The 13,917-nt window shown below is 44.9% G+C and overlaps 1 protein-coding gene across 1 annotated transcript in view; it reads left to right on the top strand.

Annotated features, from left to right (window-relative positions):
• Positions 1-3,666: 3,666 nt before the first annotated feature.
• The window catches only part of GAP43 (growth associated protein 43), a 52,673-nt gene continuing 42,422 nt past the window's right edge, over positions 3,667-13,917 (top strand). Inside the window, exon 1 of the mRNA XM_079320789.1 lies at positions 3,667-3,980. Coding sequence (XP_079176915.1) covers positions 3,951-3,980 — 30 coding nt within the window. The 5' untranslated portion in view covers positions 3,667-3,950. The remainder of the gene's footprint in view (positions 3,981-13,917) is intronic.

The following is a 13,917-nucleotide window of genomic DNA, read 5'->3' on the forward strand; positions in this document are numbered from 1 at the left end:
AACCTGATTAGACCCAGGAGCAGGTTGGATCTGTGTGCTTCTTCAAAATGAAACCAAATCTGATGCCTTGCTATTGAACCAAAATTAGTGGCTGGACTGAAAACGCTTTTTCTTTCAGTCTCTAAGGATCTCAAGCTGCTGGGGTAACCTTGCAGCAGAACTGAACAGGCTTTAAAAGTAGAGTTTTGTGTCTCTTACTCCACCTACCTTATTTTGTAATAATTACTAATATGTCTTGTTAATTTGAAATGATCGTTACCCTTTTAAATTAAAGATATGACTTTGAGTTAAAGGAGTCATCATAATAATTACTTTAAATGAACCATATCCCCCTTCATGGTGAATCAACATGTAGCATATACCAAATAGTGGACTATATGTCACTCCCAATTATTCCCTTCTAGAGGCTTACAGCTTTTGGAAATATCACACTTCTCTACTTCCTTAGCTATCATTCACTCAAGTCCCACAGGTGAAGCTTTTAAAATCTATGGTCATTGTTCACCCCCTTCTTCTAGTTCACTTCCCTGGTTCCCCATTCATGTTATTCTTTGGAACTGCTCTTCTTTTTAGTTGTGTAGATTCAAAAACCAAGGTCAAAGGGGCCTTTCAGGGCACATCTACACTGCGTGGTGCAGTGTCATCTTGCGACTCAGAACGAGTGCTCAATGGGCCAGAGCTGGCAGTGCCCTGGAGAGACAAAGGTGTCATTTGGATGAAAACATCCCATCTTCACTTGGGCACTTAAAGAGATAGAGATTCACCTGTTCTTCTTCCCTTAATTTTTTGCTTCTGATTTTCATTAACTCCCTGGCTCAAGTTTGTGCCTTTATTTTCCTCTCATTCTCTTCAGGCATTTCATTGCTGTGGACTTGTCCTTTCTTCCTGTTGTGATATGAGATAATTTACTTTAAAGTTTGAAGTGAAAACAACAAAAAATGGCAAGGCAAGGGATGATGGGATATGATTGTCAGAATTATATAATTTCCTGAAGAATTCCAGGTCCAACTTTTAAATATACTTATAGGGTCCTGATTTGAAAGACAGTGGTGTTAGGAATTGATGTGCCCTGAAAATTCAGGTTTTAACATATGGCTCTTCTCTGTAACAAAATTAATTCAGAGGAAACACAGACGTGAGCCTAGAGTAGACTGGCTACTAACCACTAAGTCTGTATGTTTGAGGAACACATTAAGGACGTTTTGTCTATGTGCCAAAAGATACTTGTGATAAACTGGAGCATACAGTGCTTGGGCTGGTCATGAGGAGAGCTAGCTCTGCCTTTGGCTGTGACTGATGGGGTGAGCAGCTGTCCTGGGTGAGCACAGGAAAATGGCCTGACCCTCCCTGACTGCACCAGAACAGCTCTGCTGCCAGCCTGCTCCCCCTCCAGGTGGGTGTCTGAGAAGGGTGGGGGCTGGGAAGGCTTTCCTCGTCAGGGCTCCCTAGCACAGGGAGGTTCCCTAAAAAGGCCTTGTCAGTGGGAAGAAAATAAGCTTCTAAAACACTTCTGAAGTGTGATTTGTCTGACCTAGTTTACGCTCCTGCTTTTAGGATGATCTGAGTCACACCCTCGAATTTCCCATTTGTCTTCATTGTCACCAAAGGCAGACTCAGTTGAAGCTCTGAGACATGGGGACTCCCATCTCCCAAGGCCATGGGGAACAGCCATGTGGGTTGGTAAGTTCCCACAAGCTTATGACCCCCTCTCTTCATCATGGAGATGAGCCCCCAGCAACTGCAGGCCAGGGCAGAGGCTCCTAAATTCCTGAAAATGCCATTGCACTGCTCCTCAGTGCCTTGGCACAGTGTCGCCAGCAGTGACGTACTTCACAGAGATCTCTTCTGCAAATGTGATGTCCACTGCTCTCTACTACTCCACTTCTTACCTCTCCTCTTTTATGATTGCACAGTTTGCTTTCTTTTTTTCTGCATGCATTTCTGAAGCTGAATCTAATTTTCATTACTTAATCCTTTGGTCTACATCTGAGTTAGCTGGTACTTGCAACTCTTTCTAGTTTAGTATCTTCTGTGAATGTCATTACCATATCATTACTTTCTTTTTGGTCTGTAACCCAGGACTAATGCTGATACCTTCTTGACCCCAAAAGACACTTTCTTAAATTGCATAGAGATGTAGATAGCTAGCTAGATTTTCTTTGAAACGCTGTTTGCTTTTCTTAAAATAAATGGTGTACTGGGAACTGCAATGATATCATAGCAACAGGATATGATTATGTAGGAGTCTGTACTGAGGGGTATTCCAGAAACTATATCTATATATGTATGCATTTATTTGTATAAGCATGCACACATGTGTGAATATTTGTGTTAATAATGTATATAGATGTAATTAAAGAGCAAAGATCTTAGTAATAACCTAAGACATTTTTTTTTTCTCTTTTGCAGGCAGTTTTATATTGAAAATAAATTAGAAGTAACTCCATGGTGTGGCAGAGAAGCTGATGTAGTGACATTAGTGCTAAATAGAGAACAGAATCTGACTGTGCCTGCCAGACTCAGTAAGTGAAATAAGCAAAAATTGAATTTTGGTAGATGAAATCCAAAAAATCCAGCAATTAAAAAAAAAAAAAAAAGAAAATTAACATGCTCAACATTGTCATACTTTGGTTTTACTGTTGTCTGGGATGTTTTCTCTCAATGACAGATACAGCTATGCAGCTCTTGTATATTCTGAGAAAACGAGCTGTAGCTTTGCAGAGGTGAGCTGGCGAGCGAGTGCGTGTGTGCATTAATGTTCAGTGGGGCTCCAGCCATGGCCATGATCTCCTGTGCAGGCAGACCCCTGTGCTCTGCTCCCACACGTGCATGGGAGGTGCCTCCGTGTGTGAACACACACATCTGCCTCGCTATAGTTCACAGCAATTTGCAGGCAGAGATCAATAGGCGTAGAAATTACTTCGACACGGAAATTAATTGAGATCTATAAGGAAGGAAAAGGGATGATTTCTGTGGGTTTGGAAGCTACTCTGTTTGGGGTGAGAAAAAAAATAGAAGTATTGCAGGAGTGTCATTTTACGTGCCTGTGGAAGGTCTGTGGGATGGACTGAGGGAACAAGGGAAAAGTTGTCCCGATCAGTGCTGCAGGACATCACTATTCAGGGTTTATGACTGTGCATACGGAGAAGGCAGCACGTGCATATATGTTTGCTGGGGAGAGGGATCTTTAACAGCCATTTTAACATATCCACCAGTTCCCGTTTAGCTCGCAGCTCCCACCTACGGTACATCACCTGTGCATGGCATATACTGCCTGCCGTGGCAGTACCTCCATTCCCTCTTCTCCCCACCGTGCCCACCCCACCCAAGCAAAGATTTATGCTTTCTTCAGGCATAAATCCCACTCCTGGGATTTATGACTGACCAGGGGGCTTCGGCTGCTCCGGTGGGAGTAGCGCTGGGGGCTCTCCAGCCGCCCGGTGCCCCCCTCGCCCGGTGCCTCCCAGACACACCCCAGACCACCCCACCCCTCCGCAGCCCGCAGTGTCCCCTCTCCCCTGTCGCCTCTGTACAGTGGGAAAGTCGTTGGGTAATTGGGTCCAGATTGAAGATTTTAATTATTCATGAGGCTGGCGAGGGACTTGGGGGGGGGGGTGGCTGCCGGGGTGGGGGTGGGGTGGGGTGGGGTGGGGAGGTGACGAGTCGGGGAGAGCTGGCGAACAATTCTGGGAAGGGTAGGGAGGGAGGCAGGGAGAGGCAGCGTGTGCATGTGTGATGAGCAATAGCTGTGGACCTTCCAGTTGCTGCTAACTGCCCTGGTGTGTGCGCGTGTGCTCGTGTGTGTATGTGTGTGTGAGCGAGAGAGAGAGGGAGAGAGAGAGGGAGGGAGGGAGGGAGTGGAGAGGGTGGGGGGGAGAGATAAGAGAGAGAAGAGGAAAAGGAGAGAGGAGAAGGAAGGAAGAAGAAGGAAGGAAGGGGACAATACGATCATGCTGTGCTGTATGAGAAGAACAAAACAGGTAGAGCTTAAGATTTTTATATTTCTTTCTGTTGAGAAATTTCCCAGGCTGCTGGATGTCCGGGGGTGCGTGTCTGCCTGAGTGTGTAAGGGGCTGGGGTAGGGGCTAGGGTAAGGGGGGGAGGAAATTTCAGCTGCTCTCAGCAGACGTCTATTTTGCAATTCTTTAGCATCTTGCGACTGAAGGTTCTTTTCACACCCTGCAACGTGACTGTTTTGCCTTTCCGGGGCTGGTGATGTGGGGAAGGGGGGTGGCCTACATCCACATTTGGGGGAGCTACCAGAATCCCCCCTCTATTTTCTTAATTTTTTTTTTTTTTTTTTTTTTTTTTTTTTTTTTGATAGGGGCATTTGTATTGCCTAGGATTTTCTGTCTGTGGTTCTGAGGGTGTGGATGGGGCGGGGGGAGGGAGGTGGAGGGGAGTGTTGCGGCTGGCAGGAAACGTGATGAGATCTGGCTCTACCTTGGAGATAAAGGAAGCAATTCTTCATCTTATGCCAAAAAAGAACGGATGCCCAGTGAGCCTTGATCCCTGGTCAGAACGCTCTCAATTGCTCCTGTTTCTCATGAATGGGAGATGCTTTATGTGCCTGTGCTGTGCGGTGGTGTGGAGGACAGGTGTATTCATTTTTTTGTGTTACAAAATTCTGAGCAAGAATTAACCTGAAGGAATTTTTTTTTTCACCTATGCTATAGTGAAAAATCCAATTAAATAATAACAAAAGCATTAGCCTAATGAGGGGGAGAGTCACCCTCTTTGCAATACCCTTCATAGTACAACCAGTTAGACAACTGTGCACCAGCTGGTAAAGAGACAGAGGACCACGCCTCTGTTAGCTCTGAACTCGGGTGGGATAAGAGAAGCTCGTGGTGTGAACCTGTTGGAAACCACGTCATTTCTTTCCTGGGATCGCCCTGGCTTTTGCTATAAGGGAATTGAAATGATGAGAAGGTTTGGGTGGAGGCTAGTTTTCAGTGTCAAAATTTTTGTGTCCAAAATGATAATGAAATTAGGAAAAAAGCCTACTTAGATCATCTCCCCCACACCCTTCCCCCTTTTATTTTGTCTGAAAGTCCAAACCTGCTCCTGATTAAGCGAGCCTTTTTGGCTGAACCTCTTGGACTTCCTCGAGAGGATGCTGGATTTATGCAGTTGGAACTTTGAGGCAGGAACTGACACTAGATATCTTTGCAAGGCTTTAAGAAACTTCCAAAAATTACGGATTTGTAGGTAGTGGCAAGGAGCTTTGGTCCTTGCTCTGAGCACAAAAGTCAGACACAGCACCAAACTGACTACTTTCTTTATATATGCGTAAATTCAGTGTCTTTTACAGCGTAGCACTGCAGTGTTCTGTTCACACGCTGATGTGAGTAACTACAGTTCCTGTGAACAGCACGGTGTTAACGGAAGATTCAGGTTAAAGTGTGTTTCTGAATGGAGATGTGTGCGTTAGCAAACGAAGGAGAAATTTGTAGAATAATGGGGAGGGGCAAATGATTGGGATAGAAAGAGATCCTGCGTCATCCTATGCTTTTCCTCAGGCAGATTTTTCAAATTTTTTTTTTTCCCAATTAATGATATGCTCACTAAAATCTGGAAGGAGGGGGGCGAAGGCTGGGGATGGGGGGTTGCAGTCAGCCAGCAGAGCACGTTCTGATGGCAAATCGGGATGAAAAGAGCAGAGGAGGAGAAGGAAGGCAGACAGGGAGGCAAAGTGACAGAGCGGTGGGCGGAGGTGCACGGCAAATTTTAAAATAAAGTGAGAGCTCTGGGTGGCAGAGGAGCGCTCCAGGAGAATAGGATCATTGTGCCCACACCACCGCGGTTGGGCATTAGGAATGACACTCTGAAGTGCCTGCTCTTTACACCTCTCCGGGCTGACTCCTGCCTTTTTGTGTTCCGTGGCTCGCAGAGCGCGTGGCACGCAGGTACCCGCTCGCACGCGCCCCTGTCCGCGCTCCCGCGCGAGCCCGCCGCATGGCGCACGCCCCCGTGCGCGTGCATGGGCAGCGCGGCCCCGCTCCCCGCGGGCACGCGCGCCGCCCGCTGCCCTGAGCCCCGATTGTGCTGCCGGAGCGCGTTCGCGGGAGCGCCGGGCTCGGAGCTGCTCCTCCAGCTGAACGCACACCGCAGCTGCCAGGCTGGCAACGCCGCAGCTCGCTCGGGAAGGCTGGTGGTACAGCCCAGAAAGCCGGGAGAAGAAAAAGATCTCGGTTTGCAGCATGTGCTCGTCCTCTGTCCCCACCCAGACTTTTCACTGAGAGAAAAAGGTGGAGTGGGTTCTTCAGCACTGGCAGGAGTTTCCTTTCCAAAATAAAGACAGCTCTCAAATTATTTTTCAGGGGAAGTCCCAGGTGTCCCGCCTTTCTGGCAGCTAAAGAGCAAAATGTTCTAATTACAGGCTTGGGCGTGGAAGAAATCTCTTCACATTTGCGTCTAGGTGTGCCCCTGTGTGTCTGTCCTCCCACCCCTCAGAGACAAATATGTTCACACGCTCATACCTTGCAGATTATTCTTTTTTTGTGGGTGAAATGCCAGTGTGAAGAGTGAAGTATTTGACTGACTGTGCCCGCCCATGAGAGATGTAGATAGCTAAGTGTTGTCATTTCTGCCTACAGTTGACTGCAGCTCTGAATCTGAGCCCACAAAATACTCAGCTGAGAGGTAGCATAACTTAAAGGCTGGGTCGAGCTATATCTGAAAACCTGAACTCAACCTTTCCCGCTAGCGAGAGATGCAGTCAGTAACATGCAGGGCTGGGTAGGGAGATAGGTGGCTGGAAATGCAAGTGTTGCATGCACTGCATACTAGAACAGATGGATATTATGGGGGTATGTGCTCAGTATTGGATTGCATGAGTGATTAAACAATAACCCGCAAGCAGGTTTCCCACTTGTGGGTGAGATGAGTCTCATTCATCACCATTCATAGACGATGGCTTCCCTCCCGTTCCATCCTCTCCTCACCCCAGCGCGGGAGAATCAGCGGCTGCAAAGGTTTAAACCTGCCACACCCATCAAATCAAAGGAGCGAGAGGGGAAAAGAGGCAGTCTGCATTTCTTCCCTTCCACACGAGCAGTATGAATAAACAGGGCTGTACCTCTAAAGACGCAGTTTAATGCAATTTAAGGGGGAAAAAAGCAAAAGTATTAGGGAACAATTCCAGCAATTACAGCCAGCCGCTGAGGTGGCTTGTCATTCCAGGAACTGCAGAGGTGTACAAGAAGGAGAAATGGAGAAAAAGAGAGAGAGGAAGATGCCTGCAGATTTCAGGTTTCTTGCCTCAGGATATTAAAATATCTCAGGCTCCATTTAGCATAATTATACTGCAAGATCCAGATGTTTGAAACTTGCAAGGTGTGGTCTTACCTTTAACCACGACTGTGGACAGAAGAAAAAGGGGATTTTAAAGGAAAGGTGTCTATCCACATCTCTCCTCCCACCACTTTTCAGCATGGTACAAATCACCACAGAGTGGTGACTTCAGGGCAGAGACACTTCATCTGCACCTAGGGAGAGTTTAGCCATTGCCTCTGCCTTTCTGAGAGACACTGAACAGCTTCTGTGCTTCTTCCAGTAAACAATTGTTCCGTGGAAGTTTAATTACTCCAGGTCGTCACTGTTCCTCTTTCTGGGGCAATACCCTTGGGATTTCTACTGGGAAGGGTGTCTCCAGAGTAACAGCCCTCCCATCACCCTCTCCTCCACTGCCTTTCCTGACTATTAGGGACATTGATTTCTCCTAGATCATGTAATGTAGCTGTTCTTAATGGCACAGACAAGCCCCCTCCTAGGAAACTAATTGCAGGCAGAGGTTCCAGTGGGAGAAGGACAGTGGTAGTGCTGAGTGGAAGAGAAACCAGTCTGTAGATCCAAATTGTCTTTGCCCACTTGCTCCTGAATCGAGTCCTAGCAAAAACCAGTCAGGCAGTAGCCACTGGTATGCAAAAGCATCCCTGTCTAGGGGGCTACACTGAATCTTCTGTGTGGCCATGCCAGGCTGGGGACATGTATGCAACCCAAGGAACCAACATGTATCATCAGAGGACTTTTCCCTAATACTAAGGCTGCCTGAATGATCTCAGAGCTGCTCCTGCCTCAGGAGAAGGAGATGAGCTGTAGTTCCAGGCTCTGTCCATGCCATGCTGAGAGGCTGGACATGGCTTGGGGATGAGGGACCCCTCCTTTGGTCATGTGGCTTTGACTGACCAGAAGGAGAAAGTACAAAGTGTTTTCACCTCAAATCCACTCTCATTTCAGGCCAGCTGTGCTGGAACCTGAGATTAGCTCAGTTGGTTAGAACATAGTCCTATTAACACCGAGGTTGCAAGATCAGTCTCTGAGTGGGCCATTCACTTAAGTGCTGGACTTGATGATGTTTGTGGATTTCTTTGAATTCAGGATATTATCTGATTTGGATTCTGTGATGCTATCCCAGGATCATCCTGCACAGATATTATATTTCCCTCTCCCCATTTTCCAGAGAGCAGGGATTTCTCACTGCTGGCAGATGCCAAATTGCAATGCCTTCTTGTGCTGGTGGGAAGGTGAACAAGGCCCATTGGCCCTTGCAAAATGTAAGGCAGGCCGATAGTCTTGCATGATGCAAATGAAGGATATGTATTCCTGCTTGGATTTGCTGTGCTTGTGCAGTGAGGTATGTGGTCCTCATAGTGACATGTGCTCCATGTGCTGCCCATGGCAGAGGACATGGGGCAGAAGTGGGTTCTGCCTAATCTTTGCCAGCAGACAGGTATCTGCTGAGGGATTGGTGTATTAACAGGTAAAACAGCAGCTATAGCCTGAAGGTTGCTTCTGCATTTGGCTGAGATAATTTGAAGCAAAAGGAGCAGAATCAGAGAATATTCTGAGTTGGAAGGGACCCACAAAGATCACCATGTCCAGCTTTTAAGGGAATGATCCATATGGGATGAAGCCCACAACCTTGGTGTTATTATCACCATGCTCTATAAGCTGAGGTCTCTGCGTGGCTGTGTGAGGCTGGTGGTGCATTGCTGACTGCCATTTGCTTAGTGCATGCACTGCTGGCCCATGCATCCTTCCTTCTGTGCAACCCTCCCACTGCCCTCCTCCTGAACGTAAATCACTTGTGATTCCTTTGTTGCTTTGGGCTTCCTCCTCAGACAGGGAGGGCTTTTTTTTAGATTAGAGAATGAACAATAGCTCTGATGACAGTGCTCTAAAGACACCTGAGGATGAGAAACCTTTTGATGGCAGGTCTCTGTTTTGTTGCTCTTTGGAAGTCATTGTGTGTTTCCCCTGTTTGCTGTGAATCTGACAGGTCTCAGGGGCAGATTTGGCAGCAGTTCTTACCTGTCTGCATCTAAATTTTGAAATCCCAGTGTTCAGTGTTGCAAAGAAACAACTGTAGTCCAGTAGCTCTACACAGAGGAATGTTGGGCTGCTAAGAGGAGTTTGGTCATCCAGAAAGGCATGGTGGAAGGTACCAATGCTTGCTGGTAGAATATCTTCTTGTGGGAGTACCAGAGCAGGTACCCAGATGAAACATCTTTCAACAACTGAAGTCCAAAATCAAAGTCAGGAATCCATCCACATTCATTTACTCTATAATTCCAAGATCCTCCTGAGCACACCAGGAGGTGACATGTAACCTCAGAGCTCTGATGGCCTCATGTGTAGAAGGTGTTTATATTTCCTTAGGGCTCTTCCTATCACCTGCTGAGTGTGTGTGTGTAAAACTCTATGGCTTTTCATGGTTGTGAGCACCACAGGCCAGTACAGAGGAATTGGTTTAGGGAGAGCTGGTTTCTCTTTCTGGCAGTGTTATTAACCTGCTTTCTGACGTGATCTAAACATACATTCTCTGACTGTTATGGCTATCTCTGCAAGATACTTCTTTAATTTAAAAACTAAATAATTAGAGTGAAAAAAAAAAAAAAAAAAAGGGTTTCAGAAGCCCTCAAGTGAGAGATGCTTTAGACAGGCAAAGCCCTGCTTTATCCATCCTCAGCCACTCCTGCAGTAGTAGGATGTTTATTAGCCCCTTGAGTTCCTTTAACACAAACCATTGATTTTCTCCTCAGACCCAGGCTTTATTACAATGGACCAGAGCCTGAGAGTAGGGCTACAACTTGGTTTTCTCCCTGCCAGAGTGGTAGTTCCTCCCTGACCACCACAGTGATCCAGCCTACAACATATGTGTTGGATGAAGGAATAATGTAATAAAAATAGTGATTTCCTTTTAATATGGCAAAAGGAGTTTGTGCTTTTGGAGTTACACTGCTCCTGCTGCCTCTGCCTGTTCCTCATTCTGCCTCCTCTCCCCATCTGCTCTGCTCCTTGCCTTCCCTCTGCTCCCTTGACCAGGCAGTATTCCTGCTGGCAGCATCAGCCACTACTGCCAGAGTCTGGCTCCTTTCACCTTTCCTGGCACAGGTGTCCTAAGGACCACTGGGTTCCTTCTTTGTGCTTCAGTTGCTTTTGTATCTGCCCCAGTTCTCCACTTGGGCAGAGTTGCAGCTGACACAAATGAGCATCCCTAGACAGAGACAGCAAAGTATTGCAGCTTCACTTTTCACCTTGCTGTTGACTTAGGTAAAAGGTTGCCCAGCCACAGCAGCAGCTGGGAAGGGTTTGGCTGAGACAGGAGCAGTGCATGCAAGTACAAACTAGTGCCAGCATTCCTGCTTTCCTGATGGTCCATGATCCTTCCAGGCTTGTCCCTTGGCTTCTAATGACACTGTTGGATGGCAGGCTGTGTTACAGCTGTCTTTCTGGTCCAAGACAGGATGTCCTGAACCTGCCAGCCAGCGATGGTTGGCATTTATGTCTTGAAAGGAAGCCAGGATGTACTTACAGTCTCTTAAATTATGACCAATAAATGTCAGTCCCCTAATTACTCATCTTGCATCAGAAGTTTCTTGAATTAATTCCAGCCATAATCACAGTATATCTCTATTTATAGAAAGCTGGGACATCTCACAATATTTAGACATTCTCTCTGGAGGATACACCTTTCTGTAAGAGCTGGTAATTAGTAAAGCTAAAAGGCTCCAAAAGAATCTCACTTACCTGGTCTGAGTACCCCTAAATTCAGGAGTGCAGGGGAGTATGCTTGGATCTGAACCCCATTCTGAAGCTACTTTTATTCTACCCTTCCCATAATTGCCAAGAAGTGCTACTGTGCTCTCAGGAACTTCAGGGTTTTTTATGAATTGGGATGATTTCTAATAATGGGTAATATACAGAATAATTTACAGTTCTGATTATTCTTATAAATGTTAAGACTTATCAATTAGCATTCATTTGATCAGATTATTGAGTAAAGTCTAATCCATTTATTTTATTAACAGCATCCAATGACCTTATAAATCTTCAATGTTAAGTACTCCAGGGTGTGCAGGTTGGGAACCATGGTACTATGCTCTTTCGCAGAAGAGACCAATCATTTATATTAATTCAGAGTGAAACCAGCAGGATGTAAGCCACAATGGTTTTAAGCTGACCATTGTTCTCCTTGTGTGATTCTACCTTCTGTCTGCCCACAGCTTTAGGTGTAAAGCATTCAGGGTGGATTTATAAATAATTTAACAAAAAGTAATTTAGATTTGGAAGGGTAGAAATAAAGAAACAGGTGTCAGTTGCATGTTTGCTGACAGTAAAATTGCAGCCATTTGATTTCACATAAGAGTGAAATCCACTTTTGGAAATCACCAACTGAGCAAATGCAATGAGGGCATCACATGCTTAGCTGTGCCTGAGAGAAGTGGTGAAGCTGGGAGACAGTACTGGAATGATAGGGGACTGAGGCAAAGGGGCTTTCAGAACTTTGGTCCAGTAAGCTGGACAAAAGGTTTACCCCCAGCAAGAACACTTCACAGTGTTTCTTAGAACTGTGAACTTCTCCTAGTGTTAACATTTTAATTCTTAGCTTGTTATGTTGGAGGAGTCAGATTGGCAGCTTGCAACAACCTGGATTTCACAGGCTGAGATGATTCTATCATAATGGAGATTTTACCTGATCAAAGATGAAACCCTGTGGGTTTAACCCTTCCTGCTATTTATGTTTCCCATGGAAAACTCAAGAGAATTTCAAGTCCTACATAGAGTTCTGAGGACTGAAAACAGAAAATTGATGTTTAATGTTGACTGTTAGAATTGCAGTCAAAATCATGATAGGGGTTCAACCAGTCCTGCCTAAAGCACAGCACTGGCAAATGGCCTTTCCCTTGTGTCCTAAATTCCACTCATAATACCAGCTAGAAGAGATAAAACCCTAAGGAAAGGACAAATGGAGCAAGGAAGAAAAGATCTCCCCCCAAAAATAACTGAAGAACTGAAGCCAGCTGAAATCTCCATGAAGTAAACAGAAGTTGGATAACTTCCAGAGGATAGTTAGTAAAGTTAATATGTGAAACAATACTTGAAGCTCACTCTTATATTGTAAAAGTGGATATGCAGCTAAAAGAACCCTCCATTATGATGCCAGTGTACAAGATTTTGTAGATGAAAGAAACCCACCAAACAAACAAACAAAAAAACCCCAACAAAAACAACAACAAAAAAGCCCTAACCAACCAACAAACCAACCAAAAATAAATGAAGACAAATTAGTGAAAATTTACCCCAATGCCTCAGGGTCTCTTAGGAAAACTTCTTTTAAAGAAACTTCTTTTACAGGAACTCTTAGCAAATTTTCTTTTAAAGTTCAGTCAGTTCTTACCTATATTCATTGTTTTCTTGTTTTGAGTGGCATGATTCCACAAATCAGGAAGAGATTCCATGAGACAATGCCTTATCTTGTAGAATTTAATTACTTTTTAACCAGAGTGTGACTATCAAGAGGAGTCTGAAATATCTCACAGTATTTTACATTTCTCTGAACTGAGAAATAAGGGATTGTTCCAAACCAAGGTATGTTCTTAGAGGTGTCCGTCATAGCCTGTAAAGCTATGAAGGAGCTTCCTTCCTTTCTAAGTGTAGAGGTTCCTAAAGCCCTCAGACAATTATACTTACAACTGCAAAGTCCCCATAGCATTCACAGACTGTTTACTGGCATACCTAGATGATCCTTTTATAAGCCACAATCAGCTCAATACACAGACAAAATAATAATTAATCCCAAGCAAGATAGTGAAATAATATCATCCTGACTCTGTTTGTGGGTGTCATGGAGGAGGGGAGAGCTATGCTTGAAGCTTTACATCAACCATTGTCAATAAGGCCAAAGCATTTTATGCCCATTTTGCATATCTTCAATTACATGATCAGCTGCAAGTTGATGGCTAAAAGAGGTAACAGGAGCCACAAAAGAAGAAGATCAGGATCTAGGAAAAGGGCAGAACAAATCAGAATGCACTGATGTAAGATGGTTCTTTCAAGTCATCCTAGTTTATTTACAAAGGTGAGGGAAGCAATCTCTGAACCATAAGCTTTGAATGCTTTGAAGACTCATGAGGGCTGGATAAGGTGTCAGAAGGCTGAAAACAAGCAGAAGATAAGAAATTGCAGACTACTCAGTTTAACTTCTTTCCTGGAGAAAAAAAATGGTGGAACTAATCAAATAGAAGAGATTATTAGGAGCCAGCACAGATCTGTCAAGAACAGATCACGTCAAACTAATTTAGCTTTATTCTGTAACAAGCCTTGTGGATACAGAGGAAGTAGTTGTCATACCTTGTCATTTGTAAGGATTTTGACATTATCTCACAGTCTTTTATCATAAATGAAGCAAAGAAGCATGTTCCAAAGGAAGGCATTACAGCAGGGATGCAGAACTGGTGTAGATAATTTTACTCAATGAACAATTCTCACTGATTTCCTGTTGAACCGAAGACTATTGAGCAGGTTGCCACAAGCTTGTGCTGTGGCCTGCTACTGCTTCATATTTTCATTAAATATGTTGTACTTCATAATTTTAACCCGGATAACTGTCTAGAGGAAGTGTTTTATAAA

The sequence above is a fragment of the Erithacus rubecula genome, assembly GCF_903797595.1.
Source record: "Erithacus rubecula genome assembly, chromosome: 1".
Classification (NCBI taxonomy): Eukaryota; Metazoa; Chordata; class Aves; order Passeriformes; family Muscicapidae; genus Erithacus; species Erithacus rubecula.